Source organism: Hylobates moloch, unplaced genomic scaffold, assembly GCF_009828535.3.
Source record: "Hylobates moloch isolate HMO894 unplaced genomic scaffold, HMol_V3 SCAFFOLD_13, whole genome shotgun sequence".
NCBI lineage: Eukaryota > Metazoa > Chordata > Mammalia > Primates > Hylobatidae > Hylobates > Hylobates moloch.
In genome coordinates, this window is record NW_026652288.1 from 47,971,975 (window position 1) to 47,997,197 (window position 25,223).

Consider the following 25,223-nt stretch of genomic DNA (forward strand, 5'->3'; position numbering starts at 1 on the left):
AGCCGAGATCACGCCACTGCACTCCAGCCTGGGCAACAAGAGCAAAAAACTCCGTCTCAAAACAAAACAAAACAAAACAAAAAAGAAAAAAAGAAAAAGAAACAGAAAAAATATATTCAGAGTGACTTGTATTACTAGGATGAGCCTGAGAGATATCCATTCCTGAATCTGACCCTACTTAATTAGAGAAGGAGGTGGGGATCAAGGCTGTGCAGAGACCCAGCCACAGAGGAGGATGAATCTATGACCCTATACAATTCTTCTGTCTCCAAATGTTGAGCCTGGGTTCTGTGACAGATCCTGGGGATGAAATGATGACTCATACACAGAGTTTACAGTTTAGCAGGGCTGTGGACAAGCAAACAGAACTTGATCCAGCTAGGATGAGATGTGGACAGGGAAGTTACTACCGAGGCCAAGAAAGAGAGGAGCAGATCTCTTCACCGTTAACTGGCTGCCTTAGTTATTATAAAGGGAAAACATTTATCTCTGACTCCTCTCTAATGTGCCTGTTACCAGCCCCTGCAGCTCTGACTCAACAGTCCCCAGAATGTGTAAGGCACTTACATGTGGTATGCATGGGTATGGATGTCTTTTATTAATCTGCGATGTCAACTATCACCCGTCATCCCAAGGGGGCTTCTGCACCCTAATGGAACAGCCAGTGAAATCCTCAGGCTCCTTATCTTAGCCTGGTACAGGGGCCTTGGTTATGCCCCTGAATTGCACTGATAAAACATCAACACATAGATTTCCCAAGGCAGTGTAAGGACAGGGCCACAGAGCCAGAGGCCACTTCCTGCAGTCCTTTCATTCTAGTGAAAGTTCTATCTTCCTACAGCCCGACTTGGGGCCACTTTGAAATGACAGCTGTAGAGTGGGGGGTGGGGAAAGGAGGGAATACTCACTCTAGTATTACTTATGTCAGCTCTATAGCCAGAGGTCATAGAATGCCCCCCACTCCAGAGCCTAGACCCTTTTTCCAGTGAGTCATCTCTTTGACTTTTCAAAATTATCTATCTACAGGGCTTAAAACTGGGGACACTTTTGCAGAGTCTAGGGGCTTTCTTTGGGTCATGAAAGCTACAAGAGTTGGTTCTGCTCAGACTTGGTGGGAGTTAGGTTTATAGGCTGAGATGAGACAATTGCTTTGCAAGTAGGAACGTTAAGTGCAGAAAGATTGCTCTCTAGTGGGACTGACAAAAATTGCAGTACTGGGGACTCCAGAAAAAAATGAAGACAAATGTTAAGTTAGATTCCTGTGTTTGCACTTGAAGAATGTGTGAAGGGATCCTGACCCTCCCTTTCCTGCTGTAAAATGGTTGATGCCTAAAGAGATCTGGTCCACAAGACCTTGACTAAATTCCTGGCCCTTTCTTCTCCGTTTAACTTTGTATATGTTTGTTATTGTGACTATATGGTGATTTACTTTAAAAAGACTTCAGTGTAAGTGGTATGTACTTTCACCTGCGTCTTTTGGATGATTTGTTTTCATGTGAAGTTTAATGGGGTCAACCCTCCAGAGATGGCTGGGGCAGTTGGTTAGAAAGACTGAACAGGCCCAGGCCCTTGCAAGCCCAGCAGCCCTCTGTCTCCAGAGTCATGCTGGAGGTCTGGACCTGCTGGCTGTGTGATATTCTACTTTAGGGAGACTCAGTCACCTTGCACAACTGTGAGAGCTGGGCCTGCCATTGAAACATTGTGTGAACCTCTAAGTGACCCTTTCACTAGATGGTAAAGTGAGATGCCTCATCCCCAAACTGTAAGAACAGTCGTATGGCTGTTTTTGTATCTCCTGGCTAACAAATGTTACATGTTTGACAGCATTTGGTATAGTGCTTGCTTTCAGTATAGTCTACCACCAGTTAATGAGGTTGTGGAAAGGAGGACACACAATCTCCCAAATTCATCAAGAGAATGGACAATTGCTGAATGGCCAAACTGGCTTAGATCTGTTGGCAACATTCAGTGTGTCCCTTCCTTTCCATTTTTCCATCAAGGAATTACTGAATCCTACCATACGCCTGTCCTGGGAGTTTGTCCTTGGCTGCAAGCTATTTTCAGGCAATGACTGGGATGGGATGGGAGACAGGATGAAACTGAAGGGTCTTGGAGCCTAAGAGCTTCCTCTGTACTGAGGGAAGGAGGGTGACATGACCAAGACTTCTAATGTCTTTGGTGGTGGTGGGTGGGGCAGGCAGTGTAGGTGGTTTTGGTTTGATGACAATTCTTGGGTAGGAGCATTTGAAAAGATGATTTGGGAGAGGGGTGGGGAGGAAGAGTGATCGAGTTCTACACAGAGTTGGGGAGTGCAGGCTTCAGGAAACAGGCCTGGGGTGCCAAAGAACAGTGAGATCCGGTGACTTTCTTCATTTGGCCACCTAGGTGGAAGGAGGGACAGCAGTGGATTATCAGAAGGGTCCAGTAGTAGCGGTCTAGCCCTCAAGTGCTCCTTCATTCATTCAAGCAGGCTTAATGTATTAAGCACTTATTGTGCCAGGAAGTGTGGTAAGAGGCAGTGTGGACATGCGGCCGTGTGCAAAGCCACAGATCCCTGCCTTCAGGAAGCCCACAGCCTAGTGGAGGAGATATACAGTGATCAAACAATCTTACATTTTGTAAAATGCCCATAGTAGATGTTCTGAGGAGAAGCTTTTGGAACTGTGAGCGTAGAACAGGGGAGGTGAAGAGAGTTTGGATAGGGTTTTTCACTCTTCAGGCACCAAGTCCCGCACACAGTGGATGGGCGCTTAGAAAAAGCCAGGCCAGGGGAGCTGGAAGCCCCTGCACCCCTCGCGCGGGTCCTGGCCCCGGCCCCGCCGTTGGGGGGCGCTGCCTCCTCCCGGGCGGCGGGGGGCGCTGCGGCCGGGCGGCGGGGGGCGCTGCCTCCTCCGGGACGGCGGGGGGCGCTGCGGGCCGGGCGGCGGGGGCGGCCCGGGCCGGCGCGGCGAGCCGCGCGGCGGATGGAGACTCTGGCCGCGGCCGGCGGCGCCACCTCCTCGTCGGGCCGGGCACGGCGGGCCGGGGCCTTTGTGTGAAGCGGCGGCGGCGATGGTGCTCGGGGCCCCGCAGAGCCGGGTAAGCGCGGCCAGGCCGAGGGCTGCCCCTGGCCGAAGCCCGACCCCCGGTCCGGCATTTATCTCGCTCTTGCTGGGGTCCCTCTTGCCCGCTCCCTTCGGCCGGACCCATCCTCCGCGACCGCGCGCCGACCCGGCCGGCCCCGCCGCTCCTCCCTTGGCCCCTTATTCAGCCCCGTGCCCCCAACAGGCTCACCCGGGTGAGCCCTGCGCTGTTTGTGGAGGCAGCGAGGCGCTCGGTGCCTCCAGAGGGAGCGCCCCAGCCGATGCAGCGCCCTTCCCTCCCAGATGCGACTCTCCGGAGGGGAGACCGCGGCGCCCGGGGATTGTTGGGGTGTCCCGGAAGTTCCCAGCCTCCCCCTCTCCCACCCTCCACTCTGGCTGCCCAGCGCTCCGACCCGACGATCGTTCAGGGGTGGCCACCAGGGCCCGGGAGAGGCTTGGCCGGTACCCCACAATACTTAGACGCTTCCTGGGCCCCAGAAAAAGTTGGGAGTTGTTAGAATCTGGAGAGATGGAGAAAGGGGCTGTGTTGGGCAGAGTTGTGAGACTGAACAGGGATGCAAGTAGCTCTTCTTCCTTAGTCGTGCAGGAGTCAGAAGGGGCAGAAAGTGGTAGTGGACAAGCCTCTAGGAGTCTTACCTGTATAATTGGAAGTCTTTCTTGCGGCATCAAGTAAATCTGTTAGCGCAGGGCCAACAAAATATAAACCCCGAAAAGGGTGGCGAAAAAGAATACAACATATTAAAGTAATATTAAATACTACCACAGTTGTGTTCTACTTTGCTTTACTGTGCATTCTGAGTGTTTTAACTTCACAGGATACAGGGACTGTGATGAAGCAGTATCTGGAGGGGCTCTGGGTTATCGAAAGGCCAGAGAGCGGATATGTAGTATAGGCAGAGAGATGGGGATTCAAGAACGTGAGATTTATTTGGAGATTACTGAGGGGTTGAAGACACAGCAATGACAAAGCTAAAAAATGGAACTACCTTATCTGTTCCTCAGTAGCTAGTGGAGCTTTGATAGTTGTGTTCAAGCATGTGCATGGCATTTGGCATCATGAGGGAAAAGAATATGCTCAATGAATTAGGAAAGCTTGTATTTGGGAGGAAATTAATAGGAGAAAAATTTGATCCAGTGGCTCTGGTAATGAAGTATAAGATTGTGTCCGAGGGAATGCCTCTGGTTCGTCTCTAGGCACCAGCTTAAGACCAAGCTATCAGATTGTCATCAGTCCTTTTGGTTTTTGTCATAACTCTTTGAGTATATACAGGGCGAGATGTCATTGCCTTGTCATAATGGAGGAACTCTCCATGCCAGTTTACTCCAGATCCCCACCTGGGGCTTGGAAGCATTCACAGTGGTGGTATTTTCTCCTGCATAGCCCCTCTTTTGCACGGATGTGTTTGGCCATCCATCTTTTTCTCTTGCTGTCCACAGATTAACTGTGCTGATAAGGAGGTAATTTCATAGGAGCTGCTAAGATGGGCATGAGGATCAAACTGCAAAGCACCAACCACCCCAACAACCTGCTGAAGGAACTCAACAAGTGCCGGCTCTCGGAGACCATGTGCGACGTCACCATTGTGGTGGGGAGCCGCTCCTTCCCAGCCCACAAGGCTGTGCTGGCCTGTGCAGCTGGCTACTTCCAGAACCTCTTCCTGAATACTGGGCTTGATGCTGCCAGGACCTATGTGGTGGACTTCATCACCCCTGCCAACTTTGAGAAGGTTCTGAGCTTTGTCTACACGTCAGAACTCTTCACAGACCTGATCAATGTTGGGGTCATCTACGAGGTGGCTGAGCGTCTGGGTATGGAGGACCTCCTCCAGGCCTGTCACTCTACCTTTCCTGATCTAGAGAGCACTGCCAGGGCCAAACCCCTGACCAGCACCAGTGAGAGCCACTCTGGTACCCTGAGTTGTCCTTCGGCCGAACCTGCCCATCCCCTTGGGGAACTCCGAAGTGGTGGGGACCACTTTGGTGCTGATAGAAACTATGTGTTGCCCAGTGATGCTGGAGGGAGCTATAAAGAGGAAGAGAAGAATGTTGCCAGTGATGCTAACCATAGCCTGCATCTGCCGCAGCCGCCACCACCACCGCCAAAGACAGAAGACCATGACACCCCTGCTCCCTTCATGTCCATTCCTAGCATGATGACCCAGCCAGTCCTAGGCACTGTCAGCACGGGCATCCAGACCAGCACAAGCTCCTGCCAGCCATACAAAGTTCAAAGCAATGGAGACTTCAGTAAAAACAGCTTCCTCACCCCTGACAATGCAGTAGACATTACCACTGGGACCAACTCCTGTCTGAGCAATAGTGAGCACTCCAAAGATCCAGGCTTTGGGCAGATGGATGAGCTCCAGCTCGAGGACCTGGGGGATGATGACTTGCAGTTTGAAGACCCTGCTGAGGATATAGGCACAGCTGAGGAGGTGATTGAGCTGAGTGATGACAGTGAGGATGAGCTGACTTTTGGAGAGAATGACAATCGGGAGAATAAGGCCATGCCCTGCCAGGTGTGCAAGAAAGTTCTAGAGCCCAACATTCAACTGATCCGGCAGCATGCTCGGGACCACGTGGACCTGCTGACGGGCAACTGCAAGGTCTGCGAGACCCACTTCCAGGACCGAAACTCCCGGGTGACTCATGTCCTGTCCCATATTGGTATTTTCCTTTTCTCCTGCGATATGTGTGAAACTAAGTTCTTTACCCAGTGGCAGCTGACCCTTCACCGACGGGATGGAATATTTGAGAACAACATCATTGTCCACCCCAACGATCCCCTGCCAGGGAAGCTGGGTCTCTTTTCAGGGGCAGCCTCCCCAGAGCTGAAATGCGCTGCCTGTGGGAAAGTATTGGCCAAAGATTTCCATGTGGTCCGGGGCCACATCCTTGACCATCTAAACTTGAAGGGCCAGGCCTGCAGTGTCTGCGACCAGCGTCACCTTAACCTCTGCAGCCTCATGTGGCACACGCTGTCCCATCTCGGCATTACAGTCTTCTCCTGTTCTGTCTGTGCCAACAGCTTTGTGGACTGGCATCTTCTAGAGAAGCACATGGCTGTGCACCAAAGTCTGGAAGATGCCCTCTTCCACTGCCACTTGTGCAGCCAGAGCTTCAAGTCAGAGGCTGCCTATCGCTACCACGTCAGCCAGCACAAATGCAACAGTGGCCTTGATGCACGGCCTGGTTTTGGGCTGCAGCACCCAGCTCTCCAGAAGCGGAAGCTGCCAGCAGAGGAGTTTCTGAGTGAAGAGCTGGCGCTGCAGGGCCAACCCGGGAACAGCAAGTATAGCTGCAAAGTCTGTGGCAAAAGATTTGCCCACACAAGCGAATTCAACTACCACCGGCGGATCCACACGGGGGAGAAGCCATACCAATGTAAGGTGTGCCACAAGTTCTTCCGAGGCCGCTCGACCATCAAGTGCCACCTAAAGACACACTCGGGGGCCCTCATGTACCGCTGCACAGTCTGTGGGCACTACAGTTCCACCCTTAACCTCATGAGCAAGCATGTTGGTGTGCACAAAGGCAGCCTCCCCCCTGACTTCACCATTGAGCAGACCTTCATGTACATCATCCATTCCAAAGAGGTGGAAAAGAACCCGGACAGTTGACTGGGTCCCGGCAGAGCCACGGGGAGCATCCAAGCAGCAGCCAGGACGCTGATATCTAAGAGCTGTTGGTCCCTCCCCAGCTGAAGTTATAATTTTGCCTTGGTAGGAATTCTGTTCTGTGTTGTGTTTAAAGAAGAAAAGAAGAAGAAATAGCACATAAGCTGTTACTGTTGTTGAGAAGCAACAGCCCTATCACATTTACCTCCATACCTGTTCTTGCCCATGAAGGGCTGTGTTTTTCATTCTTTTGAGGCTGGTTTTGGGATCTAGTCAAGCAGTTGGTGTCCACTAGACCCCCTTCCCCAGCCTCTCTAGTTTTAGTTTACTGATAGGTTTTATGCTGCTAAGAATCTAACCAACAGCCTCACTTAACAGAGGAGGTAAAGGGAGGTTTTCACTGTAGGTGTTACCGCCAGGCCTCCAACCGGGATGACCAGCTATGAGAAAGATTTTGGGAATGTGGTCATTCAGAAAAGACAGGTCAGCAGGGCAGTCCCCTCAGGTTCCAGCCCTCAGCAGGGACAAGATATCAGGGATGTTGGTGTCTGCTTATCTACAGCCCTAATCTGCTGATTGGACAGTGAAAATCTTTTGGCAGCTAGATCCATACTAGGGACAGAGCTTTCTGTTTAGGTCAGAAAGCTTTGGGATGAATCCCTGCCAGCCAGAAGGGGTGTCCTGCAGTGCCGCCAGAAGTGGCAGCCTGGATGGATAGGAGAGGTTTGTCTTTTCTCCTCATTTCCAAAGAAACAGGATTTTATGGAGTGATGGCCCGGGACGTCTGGCCTTCTGTGGGGCAGAGAGGATAGGGAACCACTTTGATATAGTCATCTGTTTTGGCTACTTCTGTTGGCCGTGAGTGTCTTGGTGGAGAGGTGGGGATGTCTCTGACAGCAGCAGCCTTGCCTTAATTTATATCTGGTCTCCCGCCCAGAAGTGTTTGGCCCGTGGTGTAGATGAGCTGACTCCATGAAGTGGTGGAGTGGCAGACCGCGAGCCCTTCAGGATTAAAGGGACCTGAGTAACTGGTGGTGTGTAGCAGGGTGTGCGTTCTGACTGTCTGTCCTAGTCGGGTAACCTGTTGTTTACTTTGTGCTAACAGTGCTGGAGCTTTGTCAGCTCACCTTTGACCTGCTGGAATTTATCCTGATCTGTCGTTGCCATCACCTCCAGGGGGCGCTATTGGATGGCAGCTGGTTCAGGCCCTCCGTGGGTGGCTGCAGAGTACGCCGGCACAGCCCACGCAGCTGGTTAGCTCCACTCTTACTTGGTTTTCTAAGGGGCTTTGCCCAAAGAAGGCTTGAGGGATAGGGCCCTCGATCTTGCATACTTGTGAGGTGCCACCTCAGTAGCTCATACTACCTCACCCTGCTCAGGTGAGCTCTGAGAGTCCCTGGCCTCAGCCCTGACACTGCCCCTGGTGGGATTCAGCAACACCCCGGGCTGTTTCACAAGCAAGTGGTTTTCATTAACTCACAAAGCCTTTTTGGACATTAATATTTATTTATTTTTGTTTTTGTATACACATTACCCAGCATCTCTTTTGTATAAGAGACTTTAGGAAAATGAGTTTCTCCCCAGCAAGTAGCCATATTCCAGAGAACAGCCTTGACCAGAGATTTGGAGAACCAGGGATCTAACTAAGGGAAGATGTGTCAAGCCCTTAAGCAAGTTCTTTTCTTCTTCTCCAGATTGTCTCTAGCATAATAAACCCAGGGAACACTTTAGGCCATGGGTGTATGTTCTAGAAAGTTCGGGACAGTTAAATTCCAGGCCTTTCATCCCCCTTCCATCCTGCGATGGGGTAGACTGGGGACAGGGTTGAGGGGAACAAGTGACATGAATGACCTGTTTGCACAGTTTGGAAGCCTCCTGTCTTTATATTGAGATGTCAGACAAACCAAAGCTCCATCCTTGTTGGACCTGCTGCTTCTCCCCAGCCCTGAACTGATAAAGCCTCAGAGTCAGAGTGCATGGCTCTCTGGTGGGGTGACCATTAGATGAAGGGACTTGTACAGTGGCCAGTTTAAAGGTCCACCTTTGACCATCTAAACCCACCTTGTTCAGTGTCCCCTCAGGACATCCTCATCAGGAAAGCAGTGTTGAGACTCTTCATTGCTGACTGGCTTCTCCCTTTCTTGCTCACACTGACCATTAGAATTTAAGAAGGAAATGTGTAACAGACTACAGTCAAGTGTCTGCTACATTTTCAAGCATGAGCAATCCCTCCCAGGCTGTTGGTGAGGACTGATTTTTGAAATGCTGGCGTGAGAGAGGTGGTAATTACAGGAACCAGCCAAGTGGCTGAGAGCAGATAAATGTGCTGGAGAAACCTTTTTCCTTAACAGAGGGCATCATGGATGCTGGGTGGTCTGTGTACTTAACCTGAAACTGTGAAGTTTTCCTTTTTTGCCAGTAAACCAAAAAGCAGATCCTTGAAACTTTGCCCTTGAAACACGAAACAGAAAACTGCATCCCCTGATCCCCTGGGGCTGATCAGATTGATCAGGGTGGCCCAGTTGGTCCCAGTCAGATACGTCATAGGATCAGTAGCTCGTGAGATTTGTTGACCAAACCCTCTCCCTGTTGGTGACCCCTGTATTCACACCTGAACTTCCCTGTTTCCCCCCACCCCACCAAAGTCATGTCTGCTTCCTCTGCCTCTAGCTCACCCTCTTCTGAATGGTTTTGCTTGAAACACTATATTGCGGCAGAGGGCACCCTGGGATACCTGGTAGAAGGTATCCATTTTATTTTGCATTTTTAATTGTTTTGACTTTCTGTTCATTTGATTTTGTTGCTTCCTCTCTACCGGACCCTAGTTTAGTACTCTCTTCTGTGTTACTCTGAAGTTCTGTTCAAGCCTTGAACATCCTCTTCTCCCGTTTTCTTGGTATGTACTCAGGACCAGCTACGTCATTTGTGGAGCCCTCTTATTCACAAATTATTAAGAATTTCAAGGTGGTGGTCATAGAGCATTAAACCAAATATGAGGCCATTCCCAACTTGTTTTCTGAGGGGAAAATGGTAATACTTGTGTGGCATCCGGGGTTAAACAGCAGAGGCTCCATGTGGCCAGAGGCAGAGATTACTATCCTGGCACTCCGGTGACCCACTGGTGACTCACTGATGCCACAGCACCCGCTAGGAAGCTCTGCTAAACCTTAGTATTTGGTCCTAAATTTTATGACTCCATGGAGTTCCCATAGTCCATGGCTAGTTAGGAAGAAAGGAGGTGGGATAAGGGTCAGGCCCAGGTGACCCCGAAGAACCAGGAGATGGGTAAAAGTTTTTTGTTATATTCTTCTTTTCTGATCTGTGAGTACCCATTTGTCTCCAGGCCAAACCTTTGGGCTTAAATACCTTTTTCCTAGACAGGTTTTTGCTAATGTTGAATTTTCTTCCTCCTCTGGCCTCCTTCTGTGCCCCTTTCCCCAAGCCCCAGACTGCTTAACTTCCAAAGCAAATTCTAGATGGACACTATTTATTGGTATGGGAGTGGGCTCTATGGGGTGGTCTGCGCCCATCTGGGACTCTTTTCCCTAAATCGTGCACCAAATGAGTCAGGAGGCAGGGTGCACAGCATTAGTTTCAATGTGGTTATGCATCGTAAGCTTAACATCAGAATGAAAATGAAACTCGATTTTGATGTTTCTTTAAAACCCCCTGTCCAATCCACTCGCCGCCCCCAGCTTGAATAGGTAAAGTCTCTTATGAAACAGAAGAGTTGTTGATGTCTAACTCCTTCCATTAAATTAATAAGTACTGACCTCCTAATATTTAAGTGTTTACTATCTATTGCTGTAAAGTTTTGTATATTTTGTAAACTGTTTTCCCCAAATAGTAGATGTCCAAAATCATTGTACATCTGATTCTTTTATATTCCATTGTTCAGCACAAAGTGTGGTTTTTATTTAGAATAAAAAAAGAAATTTGAAATGAGAGTTCTCTTCCTACCTACTATGAATATGCTCATATCTGGAGTTCAGAATATCTGGGCTCATCACCCTTTCAGTAGCACATTTCTGCCCAGCAGATGCCAGAATTCTTTTCAGGTAGCACATTTTCCTTTCCTGTAGCTGGAATTCCCCAGGATTAACTTGTTGACCCGTTTTTAGTGGGAAATTAAGTCAAAGACTCAGCCTTTTCAGGGGATATCCCTGAGAGGATCCTTCGTCAGCCCGGAGAGAGTGGTGGGTCCCTGTCCATGTCTAGTTGGACTAACGTTACTAAGTGAGAGATTTGGCTACAATTTGTCTTGCCAATGCCATTTGATTTGCTGGGACATGGTGTGTCTTTGAGTGGAGCGAGGCAGATTGAAACAGGGAGGAGGCAAAAGTTTGGCATAGTTTAATGAGGTTGATATGTGGGTGTTTCCACAGAGGAGACAGACCTCAAGAGGTTAGGGAGTGATGTCCATTTGGCCCCAGAGCACATGGCCCACGCGGGGCTCCCATCAGTGCTCAGTAGATGCTGAGTGTAGCAGGTGGTTCCCACTCTTCCCCTCCATGGATGGGAGGCCTTAGGGAAGTATTCACACTGCCAGGGTGATAACTAATCTTGGGAGAGTAGCCTCTAAGGTGATCTGGAATGCAACAGAGATGTAAAATTTGGTTTCCTTCAGGAAACTCCTGTAGCCCAAGTCAGAGGAGGCAGTGATATGGGCATCAGATCTTGGCTTTTTTATGTTGGGACAAGAGAGGAAAGTCTTTTTCAATGTGAATTCTGGATTGGTAGGCTAAGCCCTTACTGCGACCCAAGCCACAACCCAGACTCCTGGTTCAAAAAGCCTTCAGCTCTGTGCTACTGAGAAGCTGTCTGCAGCTTAAGACCCTTTCAGGTTTGGGCCCAGTGAGCAAGGAGATGCAGGTTTCCTTCCATGCTCCTGACAAACCTGGGTGCATATGCAATTGGAGCACGCGGTCAGTGCATCCACAGAACAGTTCTGATTTCTCAAAGCAGAACAGGTGGTCTCCAGGTCAGTGAGTAGTTACTCCAAGTTAAACATTCTGGACACATGGAGCACTTAAGCAGGACAGAGGAGATGGTGAAGAGGCCATCAGTGATTCCATCCAGTCCCCTCACCACGGGCAGGATTAAGAGGCAAAGGACGTGGAATTGGAAGGCAGAAACTAGATCCTGTTCTTAGGCCTTTACTTCAGAGTTCCTCATGGACAGGGTCCTAGTCTCCCAAACATAAGTGATCCTTTTCCAGAAGGTCTACTCGTTAACAGAGGACTTTTTTGTTTCATCTGTAGAACAAGTGTTAAGGAACCTAAGTTGTGGGACAGGAAAATTATAAAAAGACATGGCCAGGGAGAACTGACTTATAACAGTGTCAGAGCTCTGCCCTGTGACGGAATTGAGAAGTTTCCACTGTGGCCTTCCCCATCTGGTGCCGGGGACAGAGAGTGAAGGACAGAGCATCTGTCAGCACCTGCTGCTGGCTGTCCCAAGGGCTGCTCCCGGAATGACATCCCTTGATACTTTCCTATGATCTGGAGAGAAAGAGATGGGGGTGGGTTGGGCTTTCTGGTAGCTCTGTGTCTCCCTAGAAGAAGTCGGGAAGTTTCCTAGATCCGAAGCTGGGAAGAGGTCAGCTATGAGGAGCTGACTCTGGGACAGCTTCTCTTGCTTGTGGGGAGGGAGCAGGATGGACAATGGGGAGGGGTGTCAGCAAGGAAATGGAGCTGTGTTTCCTGGATGGCCGTGGGTGGAGATACCATCCTGCTGACCCAGCTGCAGGGTGCAGGTCTCAGACCTTGGCTTCGCCCCCACCCCTGCCATCCCCATCCCCCTTCACTTATCATGGCTGTGCATAGGATGCACAGCTAGGGAACGTCCTGCTGGGGCCGCCTGGTTCCTTGGCCTCTGGCCTCTTGTCCCCGTAGCCTGCATAGTGAGCTGGAAGATCAACAAGCTCACAAACACAAAAGGAGTTTGTGAGGTTCCTGCAGAGTTCACTGTTTCTGGCCAGAGTGATTTATGAAATGAATGTGTCTAGTTTCCTCTCCCGAGCACCTCTTTAGCCTCAGCTCCCTTCCCAATCCCAGCTGGAAGTGCAGATTTTTAAAAGATCCAGAGTCCATGGCTATCTCTTCCATTTATTTCACCTTTTTTTCTGCATGGCTCCTTAGACACAAGAACCGAGACAAATAGTACAACACTGAGGGCCTGCTCTCTATCCCTCCCGATCCTGTCTCTCTCTCCACACCTCAGTATTTTAAGATAGATTCAAAATTGACCATGAATGCTTTGACTCTCCCCTCTACAGCCCCCCAAATCTCCCTCTCACCTGTGCCTTTTCCTTCACTGTTGGAGGAGCCTGGCCTCTACCTCAGCTAGGTGTAAGAGGTTGAGGGGGAGAGATGGGGGAAGTATTTGGAAGCAAATGGGGCACCTGAAAGCTCAGGCTTGGCTCAGGGTGGGGGGCTGCTGCAGCGGGCTGGCTGTCCCCCTTGGTGATGACGATGGAATGCTGGGTAGAACAGGAGGAAGAGGAGGCACGTGTGCCCGCCTTGGTCTGGTCCTTAGGAAGGTAATGGACTACAGCGTTCAGGAGCCGGCCCCGGAAGTGAGGGCTGAGAAAGTTGTAAAGGATGGGGTTGATGACACAGTGCAGCATGGAGAAGCAGTCGATGACATCATAGAAGAAGTAGAGCAGGTGGACCAGGTGGCAGTGGAGGGAGATGTGGGTCCCATGCAGTGTGAGCAGCAGCAGGGTCACATGATAGGGCAGCCAGCACATGACAAAGACAGCCACGTAGGCACACATCAGCAGGCAGTGGCGCCGGCTCTTGGGTTGTCCTGGCTGCCGCAGCCGGCAGGCTGTCAGCACATTGAAGACTGCAATGAGGGGGAAGGGCAGCAGGAAGCCCAGGATGGTGGTGGATAGGGCCACCGCCAGGGCCCAGGTGCTGTACGTTTCAAAAGGTGCCATGAAGAGGCACATGGGCTCAGGGCCCTCCACCAGCTGGATGTGGGCCACCTCAGGCAGCGGGATGATGGCCGAGAGGACCCAGATGCCCGCACACATGGTCCGCCGCACTCGGTGCTGGTAACGCTGCCAGGAGGGGGAGGCGCTGGTGAGGGTGACATAGCGGTCAACACTGAGGCACACCAGGAAGAAGATGCTGCTGTACATGTTGACAAAGTAGAAGTAGTGAGTGAAGCGGCAGGAGAAGCTGCCCCAGAGCCAGGTGTAGTCCAGCGTGACCTCCAGCATCCACACGGGCAGAGACAGGACGATGCCCAGGTCCGCGATGGCCATGTTGAGGATGTAGAGGTTCAGCAGCCCCGCCCGGCCTGAGCCATGCCAGTTGACGCATATCACCAGGAGGTTCTCCACCAGCCCAACCACAAACATGGCCAGGTAGAGGGCAAAGAGGACCACGCGCTTGGTGCTCTGGCTGAGCTCCACGTGGCACTCAAACAAAGTGTGGTTGAAGAGGTCGAGCAGCTCGGTCCAGTTGTGGATCTCTCCAAGGTCACTGGCAGGCACTGCAGTGACCCCCTCCGAGGGGCCGGGCCCCCAGCTGGGTTTCACTGACATTGGGACCAGCACACGCCTATTGGGATGAAGGGAGGGTTGGAAGGGAAAGCAGACCTCAGGAGCCTTGTGTCCTCAAGGTAGAGGCCACAGGGAGTTGGGGGCTTTGGGGAAAGATTCTGTGGCTGACAAGGCAAGAAAGGGAAGTTTAGCTTTCAAACTGTGAATAAATAATACACAACTCACTTGCTAGCTCTGACCCAAGAGCAGAGGTACTTTCTTAAGGGGTTTCAGCTGGAAGAGGCCGGGACTGTTGGTGTCCACCAACATTTCTTCCCACCCCCAGCCAGTTCCCCCTCAACAACCCCCTCAATCCCCCCACACCCGCCATTCCTAGGTGGTCTCCAACCTCCACCTCTCTCCTGGCACTTCATTCCTCAGCTCTTTTGTACAGATCTTCATTACTCTTTTTCTGTCTTGTTATTTGGACCATGAGTGTGGAACACACAAACGCACACCACACACATCTAATTTGCCCCTAGGAAAACCTGTGGATCACGCAGGATAGCCAGTTGTCTCCAAGCCCTGATTCCCATCTTCCCTGGGAGAGGGTGACACTCACCTGAATTTCCCTTGGGAGCCCCTCGGTCCTGGAGGGAGGGCTGGCAGGTCCAGGCTGTGGGGAGCTGTGAGGAGGCTGGGGGGCCCTTGGCTGTGGGGCTGGCTTCCCTGCTGGCTTCACGGCGGCTCTTCTCATCCAGGAAGTAGCTGTCACTGCTGAGGCTCTGTGGGGAGGGCTGGGGTTTTTCCTGCATTCCCCCAATCCGGTTACAGGGGACGTCCCAGCAAAAGACCCGGTGTGCCAGTGGCGGGGAGGTCATACTGCCAGCATTAAAATCCCAACTCCTCCCTCACCCGCTGAATGAATTTACCTCTTTCCTTAGCCTCAGTGCTCTCCTGTGCAAAGTGGGGTCTATTATCTACTAAAAAGGGATGCTTTGAGAATTAAAGGAGCTGTTGAGGGAGGGAAAGTGCTTAGCTCAGGCGGGGCCTGTGACAAATGCTTTACATATGTATGTATTTTCCTCTCCCTAAGTCAGCTTGGAATCTCTCTCTCCCCTGTCTTGATTCCAACTAGAGTGAAATTGGATGTGGGGGTGTAGGGGAGGGTCAAAATAAATCTGAAAATCAGTTGGGCTTTTAATAACTCTGGCCCACCCCTGCCATTCTCCCCAGCCCCTCACAGGTCTGTGAGCTCCCTGCCTTCATCTTGTGATTGGAGGTGAGAATCTGGGGAAGAAAAGATTGAATGGCCAGGCATGGTGGCTCGTGCCAGTAATTCCAGCACTTTGGGAGGCTGAGGCAGGAGTATCGCTTGAGCCCAGGAGGCGGAGGTTGCAGTGAGCTGAGATCAGGTCACTGCACTCCAGCCTGGGTGACAGAGTTAATAAAAAAAATAAAAATAAGATTGAATGCGGGGTGTCAAGGGGGCTTTGTCAAAGCTTCAGAGAGATTCCTGAGTAGGGAGGGAGAGAGAACAGCGCCCTCCCCCTGTGGCTCTATACTTCTCTGCATGAAGGGTGTGGTCGGTGGCTGGTAGGGGATGAGCAAGGGATGGGGCGTGGGGGAGGGAGAGCAGACTTCTCTCTCCTGCCAAGCTAGAGGGTAAGGGACTCTGAGCCACGTGTTATAGGTAAACATTTTGTGTCAGCAGAGCTTCCCGCCCCTCAGAGCGCTTTCACCTCACTTCATCTCGTTTGATTCTGGAGATACCCCTGTGGGGAGGATGGATTTCTTCATCCTCTTTGAGGCCCAGAGAGGTTGTGTGTTACACAAGCCACACTTGGCAGATGGCAGAGCTGCCTAGGCCTGAGCCAAAGGTGTGTCGGCTGGAGGGGATTGAGTATATATTGTCGAGGTGAAATTCCCATAGCATAAAATTAACCATTTTAAAATGTGTGATTTAATGGCATTTAGACATGCACATTGTGCAACCACCACCTCTGTCTAAGTGCTAAACATCTTCATTACCCACAAAGAAAACCCCATAACCATTAAGCAGTCAATCCTATTCCCCCCGCCCCCAACCTTCTGCTTCCTGTCCCTATGGATTTACCTATTCTGGATACTTAATAGAAAGGGAACCATATCATATGTGACCTTCCGTGTCTGTGTTTTTTTTTTTTTTCCACTTAGTATGTTTTCAAGGTTCATTCACATTGGAACATGCATCCGTACTTCATTTCCTTTCATGGCTGAGTAATATTCCCATATATATATATATATATACACACACACCACATTTTCTTTATCCACTCAAAGAGAACATTTTTTAAAAGTTTGCTAATTGATTCTTTTATTATGGTAAAATATACCTAAGATTTACCACGTTAACCATTTTTAGGTGTACAGTTCAGTGGCGCTAAGTGCATTTACACTGCTGTGCAACCATCAGCGCCATTTACCTCCATGGGAGGGGATATTTTTAATTTTGTAGTTTTGTAGTTTTCTTAAACCTTCCACTTACATATCAGATCACTCCAAGATCACAAAATCTATCATGGCCAGTGCAGTGGCTCACACCAGTAATCCCAGCATTTTGGGAGGCCGAAGGGGGAAGACTGCTTGAGCCCAGGAGTTTGAGACCAGCCTGGGCAACAAGATGAGACCCCCATCTCTACAAAAAATAAAATAATTAGCCAGTTGTGATGGTACAGTCTGTACTTGGGAGGCTGAGGTGGGAGGATCACTTGAGACTAGGAATTCAAGGTTGCAGTGAGCCGTGATCACCCTGCTGCACTGAAGCCTGGGCGAGAGAGCTAGATCCCATCTCCTAAAAAAAAAAAAAAAAAGCCAGTCATGGGCTAGGCTAGGTGGCTTATGCTTGTAATCTTGGCACTTTGGAAGGCTGAGACAGGTGTATCACCTGAGGTCAGGAATTCAAGATCAGCCTGGCCAACATGGTGAAACCTTGTCTCTACTAAAAATGCAAAAATTCCAGGCATGGTGGTGGGTGCCTATAATCCCAGCTACACAGGAGGCTGCTGAGGTGGGAGAATCTCTTGAACTCAGGAGGCGGAGGTTGCAGTGAGCTGAGATCACGCCACTGCACTCCAGCCTGGGTGACAGAGCGAGACTCTGTCTCAAAAAACAAACAAACAAAACAAAACAAAAACAAAAAACCATCATGATGAACCACAACAGTGTGAAATGTGGTTTACTTCGATTTTTCAGTTAGTTTTGCTCTTATTCTCTCTCTTTAGGATCTTAGTTTCTATCCCATTGATATTTTTCTTCAGTAAGGAGCCTTCTGAGAATTTCCCCTTCCCACTACGTGCTTTTGACCCATGCAAATGTCCTAGACCAAGCACCCTCCAAGGAAGGCCCTGGTCTGGTCTTTGTCCTCTCCAGATGTCCACATCTGTGACCACTTCCATTCCTCACAAGACTGCCCTTTAGTGACTCCTGTCTCCTGGGTCTCTGAATTGTCCTTCCCATATGGAGACATCCCCCCTGCAGCCTCACCTCTACCTGCTACCTTCTCCCACCTACTCCTGTCACCCAATGTGTATTTGTAGAAAGAGGAAGTGATGGTGGTTCCTCCTGGCAGAGGCTCAGAGGGAAAGCTCCTCCTTCAGGAAGAAATAAGTGATAGCTCTGCAGTTTTCATGTGGGGCTTTTTTAGGGGGTGGGGGTGCAGCTGGAAAGAGAAAGACTGGGAGGAAGAGAAAGAGGGAGGAGCAGGAGGCCAGGCTCCTCGCCAACCTGGGCAAAAGGAGCAGGCCAGCAGCTTTGCCCTATGCAGCAGGAACAGCAGCAGTGAAACAATACCTGGAAATTTACTCTTTTTCCTCCCCACCCCACTATTTTTCCCCAAAAAAGTATAGACAAGACTTTGCGATCAACAATCAGAAAGGAAGGAAGGTACCAGGGAGGAGGTATTGGGAGGCAGAGATAAAGGCAGATGACTTTCCAGGGTCGGGTTAGGCAAAGGGCTGTGCTTGGACCCTGGCAGAAGGGGTGAGGCAGGCTGTCCTAGGGATCAACCCACGTGCCTGGCTTATGGGGTGGAGGCAGGTGCTTTGTGGACAGGTTAAGGCTGAGGGATTTGGCAGTGACTGCACTCGCGTCCACAGTGTGAACTTCCAGAAGGCCACTGAGTCAGGAAGCCAAGTCTATTCGTGGAGGTTGCTCTGCTGTCCTGCCACCAGCTTCCCCAAGCTAGAGAGGAATCTGGTTTGCCAAGAAGTACCAGATTAGGAGCTTTCCAGGCTCCTCAAAGCCTGTGCCCCACTCCCCTGTCCGTGGCTCTCTCTGCTCAGTTCTTCCCTGTTCACCGGCCCTTCACAAGACCCCGTGGAGATAACACCACTTTTTGAGTCAGACCTGTTTTTGACACTTTCTTCCACCGCTTGGTAGCTGTGTGATCTTGGGCAGGTCACTTAACCTTTCTGAATCTCAGTTTCTTTCTTTTGTTTTTTGTTTTAAAATATTTATTTGTACAGATTGATGTGGTACATGTGCAGTTTTGTTACATGCATAGGTTGCATGTTGGTCAAGCCAGGGCTTTTAGGGTATCCACCACAAGAATAACATGCATGGTACCCATTGACTAGTTTCTCATCATCCACCCCTCTCCCATTCCCTCTTCCTTCCAAGTTTTCACTGTTTACCGTTTCACTCTCCACATCCATGTGTACACATCTTTTAGCACTCACATATGAGTGAGAACATGCAATATTTGATTTTCTGTGCCTTGATTGTTTTACTTAAAATAATGATCTCCAGTTCCATCCACATTGCTGCAAAAGACATAATTTCATTCTTTTTTATGGCCAAATAGTATTCCATTGTGTATATATACCACATTTTCCTTATCCTTTTATTCATTGATGGACACTTAGGTTGATTCCATGTCTTTGCTATTGTGAATAGGGCTGTGATAAACATACTAGTGCAGGTGTCTTTTTAATGTACTGATTTCCTTCTCTTTGAGTAAATACCCAGTAGTGGGATTGCTGGGTCGAATGGCAGTTCTACTTTTAGTTTTTTGAAAAATCTGCATACTGTTTTCCATAGAAGTTGTACTAGTTCACATTCCCACCAGCAATGTCTTAAGAGTTCTCTTTGCTCCACTTTCTTGCCAGCATCTGTTATTTTTTTATCTTTTTAATAATAGCCATTCTGACTGGGGTACGATGATACCGCGTCATGGTTTTTATTTGCATTTCTCTGATGATTAGTGATGTTGAAGATTTTTTCATATATCTGTTGGCCATTTGAAAAATGTCTTTTGAAAAATATCTATTCACGTCATTTGCCCACATTTTAGTGGGATTATTTGTGGGTTTTTTTTTTCTTGCTCGAGTTCTTTGTATATTTAGGATATCTCCCCTGTCAGATGAATAGTTTACAAATATTTTCTCCAATTCTGCGGGTTGTTCATTCTGTTGCTTATTTCTTTTGTTGTGCAGAGCTTTTTAGTTTAATTAAGTCCCATTTGTTTATTTTTGTTTTTGTTGCCTGTGCTTCTGAGATCTTAGTCATAAATTCTTTGCCTAGTCCAATGTCCAGGAGACTTTTCCTTATACTAGATACTAGATTTTTCCCATAATACTAGATTTTCTTCTAATAATTTAATAATAGTTTTGGGTCTTATATGTAAGTCTTTAATCCATCTTGAGTTGATTTTTGTGTCTGGTGAGAGGTAGGAGTTTAATGTCAGCTTCTTAATATGTAAAGTGAGGATAATGATGCTTCCCTTACAGGTTATTATATGGGATACATGAGATAATATATACAAGCCTGCCCTTTTTCTGCTTCATGGGGATAAGGAAAAAGGAATCCTCTCTTGTGGAATAGACATTGAGAGACCTCTCTAGTCCTACTACCACCAGCCATTTTTTTCCTCTCTGAATTAGATTAACGTGAGCTTCCTCTTTTATTTGGCTGTCTTGGGTTGTGTTTTTTACATAGAAGGGTGGGAACATTCCCAAATGTCACTATGAATTACCACACAGAGATGTAGTAATAGTAACAGCTAATGTTTATCGAATACGCACCATTGGCCAGACACAGTTGTAAGGGGCTTTATCCGTATCACCTCGTTTAATCCTCATAACAACTTCATGGAGTGGGTACTACCATCGACAAGGAAACCGAAGCACAGAAACTTTAAATAACTTGCCCCAGTCACACAGCTAGTAGTTCAATAAGCCCATATTACAAGGATTCTTGAGCTGGAGTCCATGCAGCTAATGGTTTTAGGTGTGAACTCTATGAAAAGTATAAGCAAGTTTTTGTTTGTTGTGTTACGTGCATTTCTGTGGGGGCTTATAACCTTCCTTAGATTCTCGAAGGAGCCCATGATGTCCAAAAGCTTAAAAAAAAAATGACCCTTGGAGAGCTTCTCCTAGACTGGGGTGAGGATAAAAAAAGCAATGTTGGGTATCCACTTGTGTGGAGCTGACTCAGACCTGGGGATTCTAGGAAATTTCTTGCATGAGGAAGAAGGTGTCTCCTTCATGAAGGCTGAGGGATTTGTAGGATGATCTCGGAGGGATTTGAAAAGGGGAAAGTGAATGTCTTTGCTTCCCACTCCCTATCTTTCACGAGATGAAGGACAGCTGTTTCCTCTGTGATTTCCCAAGTGTGAGAAGGGAGGGTGTGACATCAGTCTAAGGAAGAGGAAGCTTGAAAAGACTGATAAGAGACTGCAAGGGCCCCAGGTACTATTCATATCCCACTGCTGCCTACAGCACCAGCAACCTCCCCGCATGCCTCCACCCTTCCCCCTTCCTTTGATCTCCTATCTCTGCCAGCTTCTGTTTCTCACTCACTCTCCCATCTCCTGATCTGCACCCCTCCCCCAGCCTCTCTGTAGATGTGGTAAGTCTCTTGTGGATTCCAGATTTCTTCCGTTTCTGTTAACTTTTGTTGAGCACCTAATGTATGCTGGTCAGAAATTCTCCAGTGCTTCCCAAGACCCCATCTTTCTAAGTTTTCACCATTTTAATAAAGGCATATGAATTCTTAGACTCCCTGAAATTGGAGTTCGGAGGACTTGACAAAGTCATCTTGATTCTCTGCCCTCGTTATAAAGATGAGAAAAATAGAGGCTTTAGGAAATCTCATATTGTCGCATGATGTAAGAAATAGTGATGAAAATGGAAAGCGAAGCCAGATGTTGCAGTGTCAGCTACCTCAACATTCATTCATCTCTGTTAGAAGCTAGCACTGCCGGGGCTGGAAATACAAAAATGACTGGACTCGGTCTCGGAGCCCTCAAGGGGCTCTGAGTCTGTCAAACCTCTAGTATGCAGCACACTCAAGGCACCATCCATGTTGCTTAATTAACACTAGTCCAGTCTCTTACCAGCCAGCATCTTGCTGTTTCCCCGCTTCTTGGAGGATCCATGCAGGGAGATATGGGGCTCCCTGATGCTGGAGAGAGTGGCCATTGGGATGAGCTGAAGAGCCTTGGCCGATCCCAGGCCGATGCCCACGTCGTGACTGCAGGGCTAGAGAAGAACCACCAGGGGGCGCGCGGCTCTTTGCTAGCCTCTGGTTTCTGCAGGAAACCTCTCCTTCCCTCTCCCAGTCCATCTCCACTTCTTCCTTAAATTAGGGGACAGAAATTGGGCAAACGTGGACAGTGGGAGAGACGCCCAGTGCAAGGAAACCCTGGATTATTCTGTCCCACCCCTACTCCCCCAGCTCCCTGCCCCTCTACATCCTGCCCACCGGTTATGAAATAGTTTCCTCGACCTCACCCGGAGGGACCCTCCATGGACAGCAGTGAGGTCCACTCTGTACCCCTTTCTGTAGTCTCCTGAGGAGAAGATCCCTCCTGTCCATCAACACCCTGATACAAACTGAAGTAATACCTTTCCAGTTATTAGGGTTCATATCCTTCCCTGCTTGGGCAAGGTTTTGGACACACCGTCCTCATTGTCCTTGTTCAAATGAGCAATGTTTTTAGCCTCTCAGTGTCTGAGGGGTCCAGATCCTGGATGTGGGCCCTGACAGGGGAAGGCAGAGGGCAGTGGAACCAGCACCCAGGGCATATCAGGAGGTGAGCGAGTGAGCCCTGTGACACCTGCGTAAGTCATTCCATTCCCCCTCCCAGCAGCCCTGGGTACTTCCTTCCTGTGGGTTGCAAGGCTCCATTCCCTTCTTTCCCCTTTCTTTTCCTGTGAGGTTGGACTCCCTGTGTGGGTCTTCAACTTCTTTCTGCCCCAGAAAAACTGTAGCAGGAGGGGACCTGCTCTTGTTCACTCTTTTGCCCTCTCCTTCTCATCCTAGAAAGCCTGATCGTGCCCTACTTTTCTGGGGAGAGATTGATTCTGGATGCTGAGTGGGATGAGGAAACTCAGGCTCAGAGCAGGATTTCTACTGAATGTGCCTGGAAACCATGTGTAGCTTCCCAGTAAAGTCTGTTTTCTGGGAGACCATGGTCCAGGAGTGTTGGTATACAATGTGTGTTAGGCCGTTCTTGTGTTGCTATAATAAATACCTGAGACTGGGTAATTTATAAAGAAAATAGGTTTAATTGGCTCATGGTTCTGCAGGCTGTACAAGCACGCATCTGCTTGGCTCCTGGTGAGGCATCAGGAAGCTTATAATCACGGCAGAAGGCAAAGGGGGAGCTGATTTGTCACATGGTGAGTGGGAGCAAGAGAGAGAGAGAGCTGGGGAGGTGCCACACTTTTAAACAACCAGATCCCATCACAACTCATTCCAGTGTCTCCAGGACAGCACCAAGCCATGAGGGATCCACTACCATGACCCAACACCTCCCACCAGCCCCTGCCTCCAATACTGGGAACCGCATTTTGACATGCAATTTTGGTGGCACAAATATCCAAACCATATCACAAGATATGTAGAGACAAGTTCTGACCCTTGTTTGTAGATCACAGTGGTGTGTGTCATGGTGTGTGTGTGTGGGCCCCTGCATGGACACCTGTGTGTACACCTGAGTAGGCACAGCAAGGCAGAGAGGCATTGGTGGACTAGGGAAGCATTGCTGAGTAGTGATAACTACTCACTGGGCAGGACTTGGGGTTTGCAATTGCAAAATTTAATCAAAGTAGTAAAAGATCTCTGTAATGAAAACTATAAAACACTGAGGGAAGACTTTAAAAATAATACCAAAAAAATGGAAAAATATTTCATGTTCATGGATTGGAAGAATCAATAGTGTTAAAATGACCATACTACCCGAAGTAGTTTACAGATTCAATGCAATCCCTGTCAAAATACCAATGACATTCTTCACAGAAATGAAAAAAAAAACTTTAATATTTATATGGAACCACAAAAGACCCAGAAATTTACATGGAACTACAAAAGACCCAGAATAGCCAAAGCCATCTTGAGCAAAAAGAACAAAACTGGAGGAATCACACTATCTGACTTCAAATTATACTAGAGAGCTATAGTAACCAAAACAGCATGGTACTGGCATAAAAACAGACACATAGACCAATGGAACAGAGCAGACAACCCAGATACAAATCCACACACCTACAGTAAATTCATTTTTGACAAAAGTGCCAAGAGCATACACAGGGGAAAAGACAATCACTTTAATAAGTGGTGCTGGGAAAACTGGATATCATATGCAGGAGAATGAAACTACAGCCTTATCTCTTATCATACACAAAGAATCAAATCAAAATGGATTAAATACTTATATCTAAGGCCTCAAACTATGAAACTACTACAAGAAATTTTATATCCACAAGCACAGACAACCAAAGTAAAAATGAGTGAAGAGGATCACATCAAGTTAAAAACCTTCTGTGCAGTGAAATATACAAGCAAGTAAGTGAAGAGACAGCCCATAGAATGGGAGAAAATACTTGTAAACTACACATCTGACAAGCAATTAATAACCAGAATATATTAGGAGCTCAAACAACTCTGTAGGAAAAAAAATCTAATAATCCAATCAAAAAGTGTGCAAAAGATTTGAATAGGCATTTTGCAAAAGAGGAGATAAAAATGGCAAACAAGTATATATAAAGGTGCTCAACATGATTGAGCCTTGGAGAAATGCAAATCAGAACTACACTGAGATATCATCTCACCCCAGTTAATGGCTTATGTCCAAACACAGGCAATGAATAGTGCTGCCGAGGATGTGAAGAAATGGGAACACTCATACACTGTTGGTGGGAATGTAAATGAGTACAACCACTTGGAGAACAGTTTGGAGGCTCCTCAAGAAAACTAAAAATTGAGCTACCCTATGATCCAGCAACCCCACTGCTGGGAGTATACCCATAACAAAGGAAATCAGTATATTGAAGAGATATCTGTACTCCTATGTTTGTTGCAGCACTGTTTTCAATAGCTAAGGTTTAGAAGCAATCTAAGTGTGCATTAACAGATTCATGGATAAAGAAAATGTGGTACATATATGCAATGGAGTACTATACAGCCATAAAAAGAATGATATTCAGCCAGGCACAGTTGCTCATGCCTGTAATTTCAGCATTTTGGGAGGCTAAGGCAGGTGGATCTCCTGAGGTTAGGAGTTCAAGACCAGCCTGGGCTTCTCTACTAAAAATACAAAAATTATCCAGGCGTGGTGGTCCATGCCTATAATCCCAGCTACTAGGGAGGTTGAGGTGGGAGAATCACTTGAACCCAGGAGGCAGAGGTTGCAGTGAGCCGAGATTGTGCCACTGCACTCCATCCTGGGTGACAGAGTGAGACTCTGTATTGCGGGCTATTTTTTGGTTCCATATGAACTTTAAAGTAGTTTTTTCCAATTCTGTGAAGAAAGTCATTGGTAGCTTGATGGGTATGGCATTGAATCTATAAATTATCTTGGGCAGTATGGCCATTTTCATGATATTGATTCTTCCTACCCATGAGCATGGAATGTTCTTCCATTTGTTTGTATCCTCTTTTATTTCATTGAGCAGTGGTTTATAGTTCTCCTTGAAGAGGTATTTCACATCCCTTGTAAGTTGGATTCCTAGGTATTTTATTCTCTTTGAAGCAATTGTGAATGGGAGT

The 25,223-nt window shown here is 48.3% G+C and overlaps 3 protein-coding genes across 3 annotated transcripts in view; 2 read left to right on the forward strand and 1 right to left on the reverse strand.

The window, feature by feature from the left end:
• The first annotated feature begins 2,942 nt into the window (after positions 1–2,942).
• On the forward strand, positions 2,943–10,647 carry ZBTB39 (zinc finger and BTB domain containing 39). The gene is made up of 2 exons (XM_032173328.2): positions 2,943–3,078; positions 4,521–10,647. The coding sequence occupies exon 2, from the start codon at positions 4,565–4,567 to the stop codon at positions 6,701–6,703; it is 2,139 nt and encodes a 712-aa protein (XP_032029219.1). The 5' UTR covers positions 2,943–3,078; positions 4,521–4,564; the 3' UTR covers positions 6,704–10,647.
• RDH16 (retinol dehydrogenase 16) overlaps positions 3,061–25,223 on the forward strand; it is a 33,395-nt gene continuing 11,232 nt past the window's right edge. The window contains exon 1 of the mRNA XM_032173331.2: positions 3,061–3,078. The gene's annotated coding sequence lies outside the window, so the exon portion shown is untranslated. The remainder of the gene's footprint in view (positions 3,079–25,223) is intronic.
• GPR182 (G protein-coupled receptor 182) lies at positions 10,902–14,909 on the reverse strand. The gene is made up of 3 exons (XM_032173330.2): positions 14,815–14,909; positions 12,999–14,271; positions 10,902–11,288 (listed from the first exon to the last, which is right to left on the reverse strand). Exon 2 carries the CDS (start codon positions 14,253–14,255, stop codon positions 13,041–13,043), a length of 1,215 nt encoding a protein of 404 aa, XP_032029221.1. The 5' UTR covers positions 14,256–14,271; positions 14,815–14,909; the 3' UTR covers positions 10,902–11,288; positions 12,999–13,040.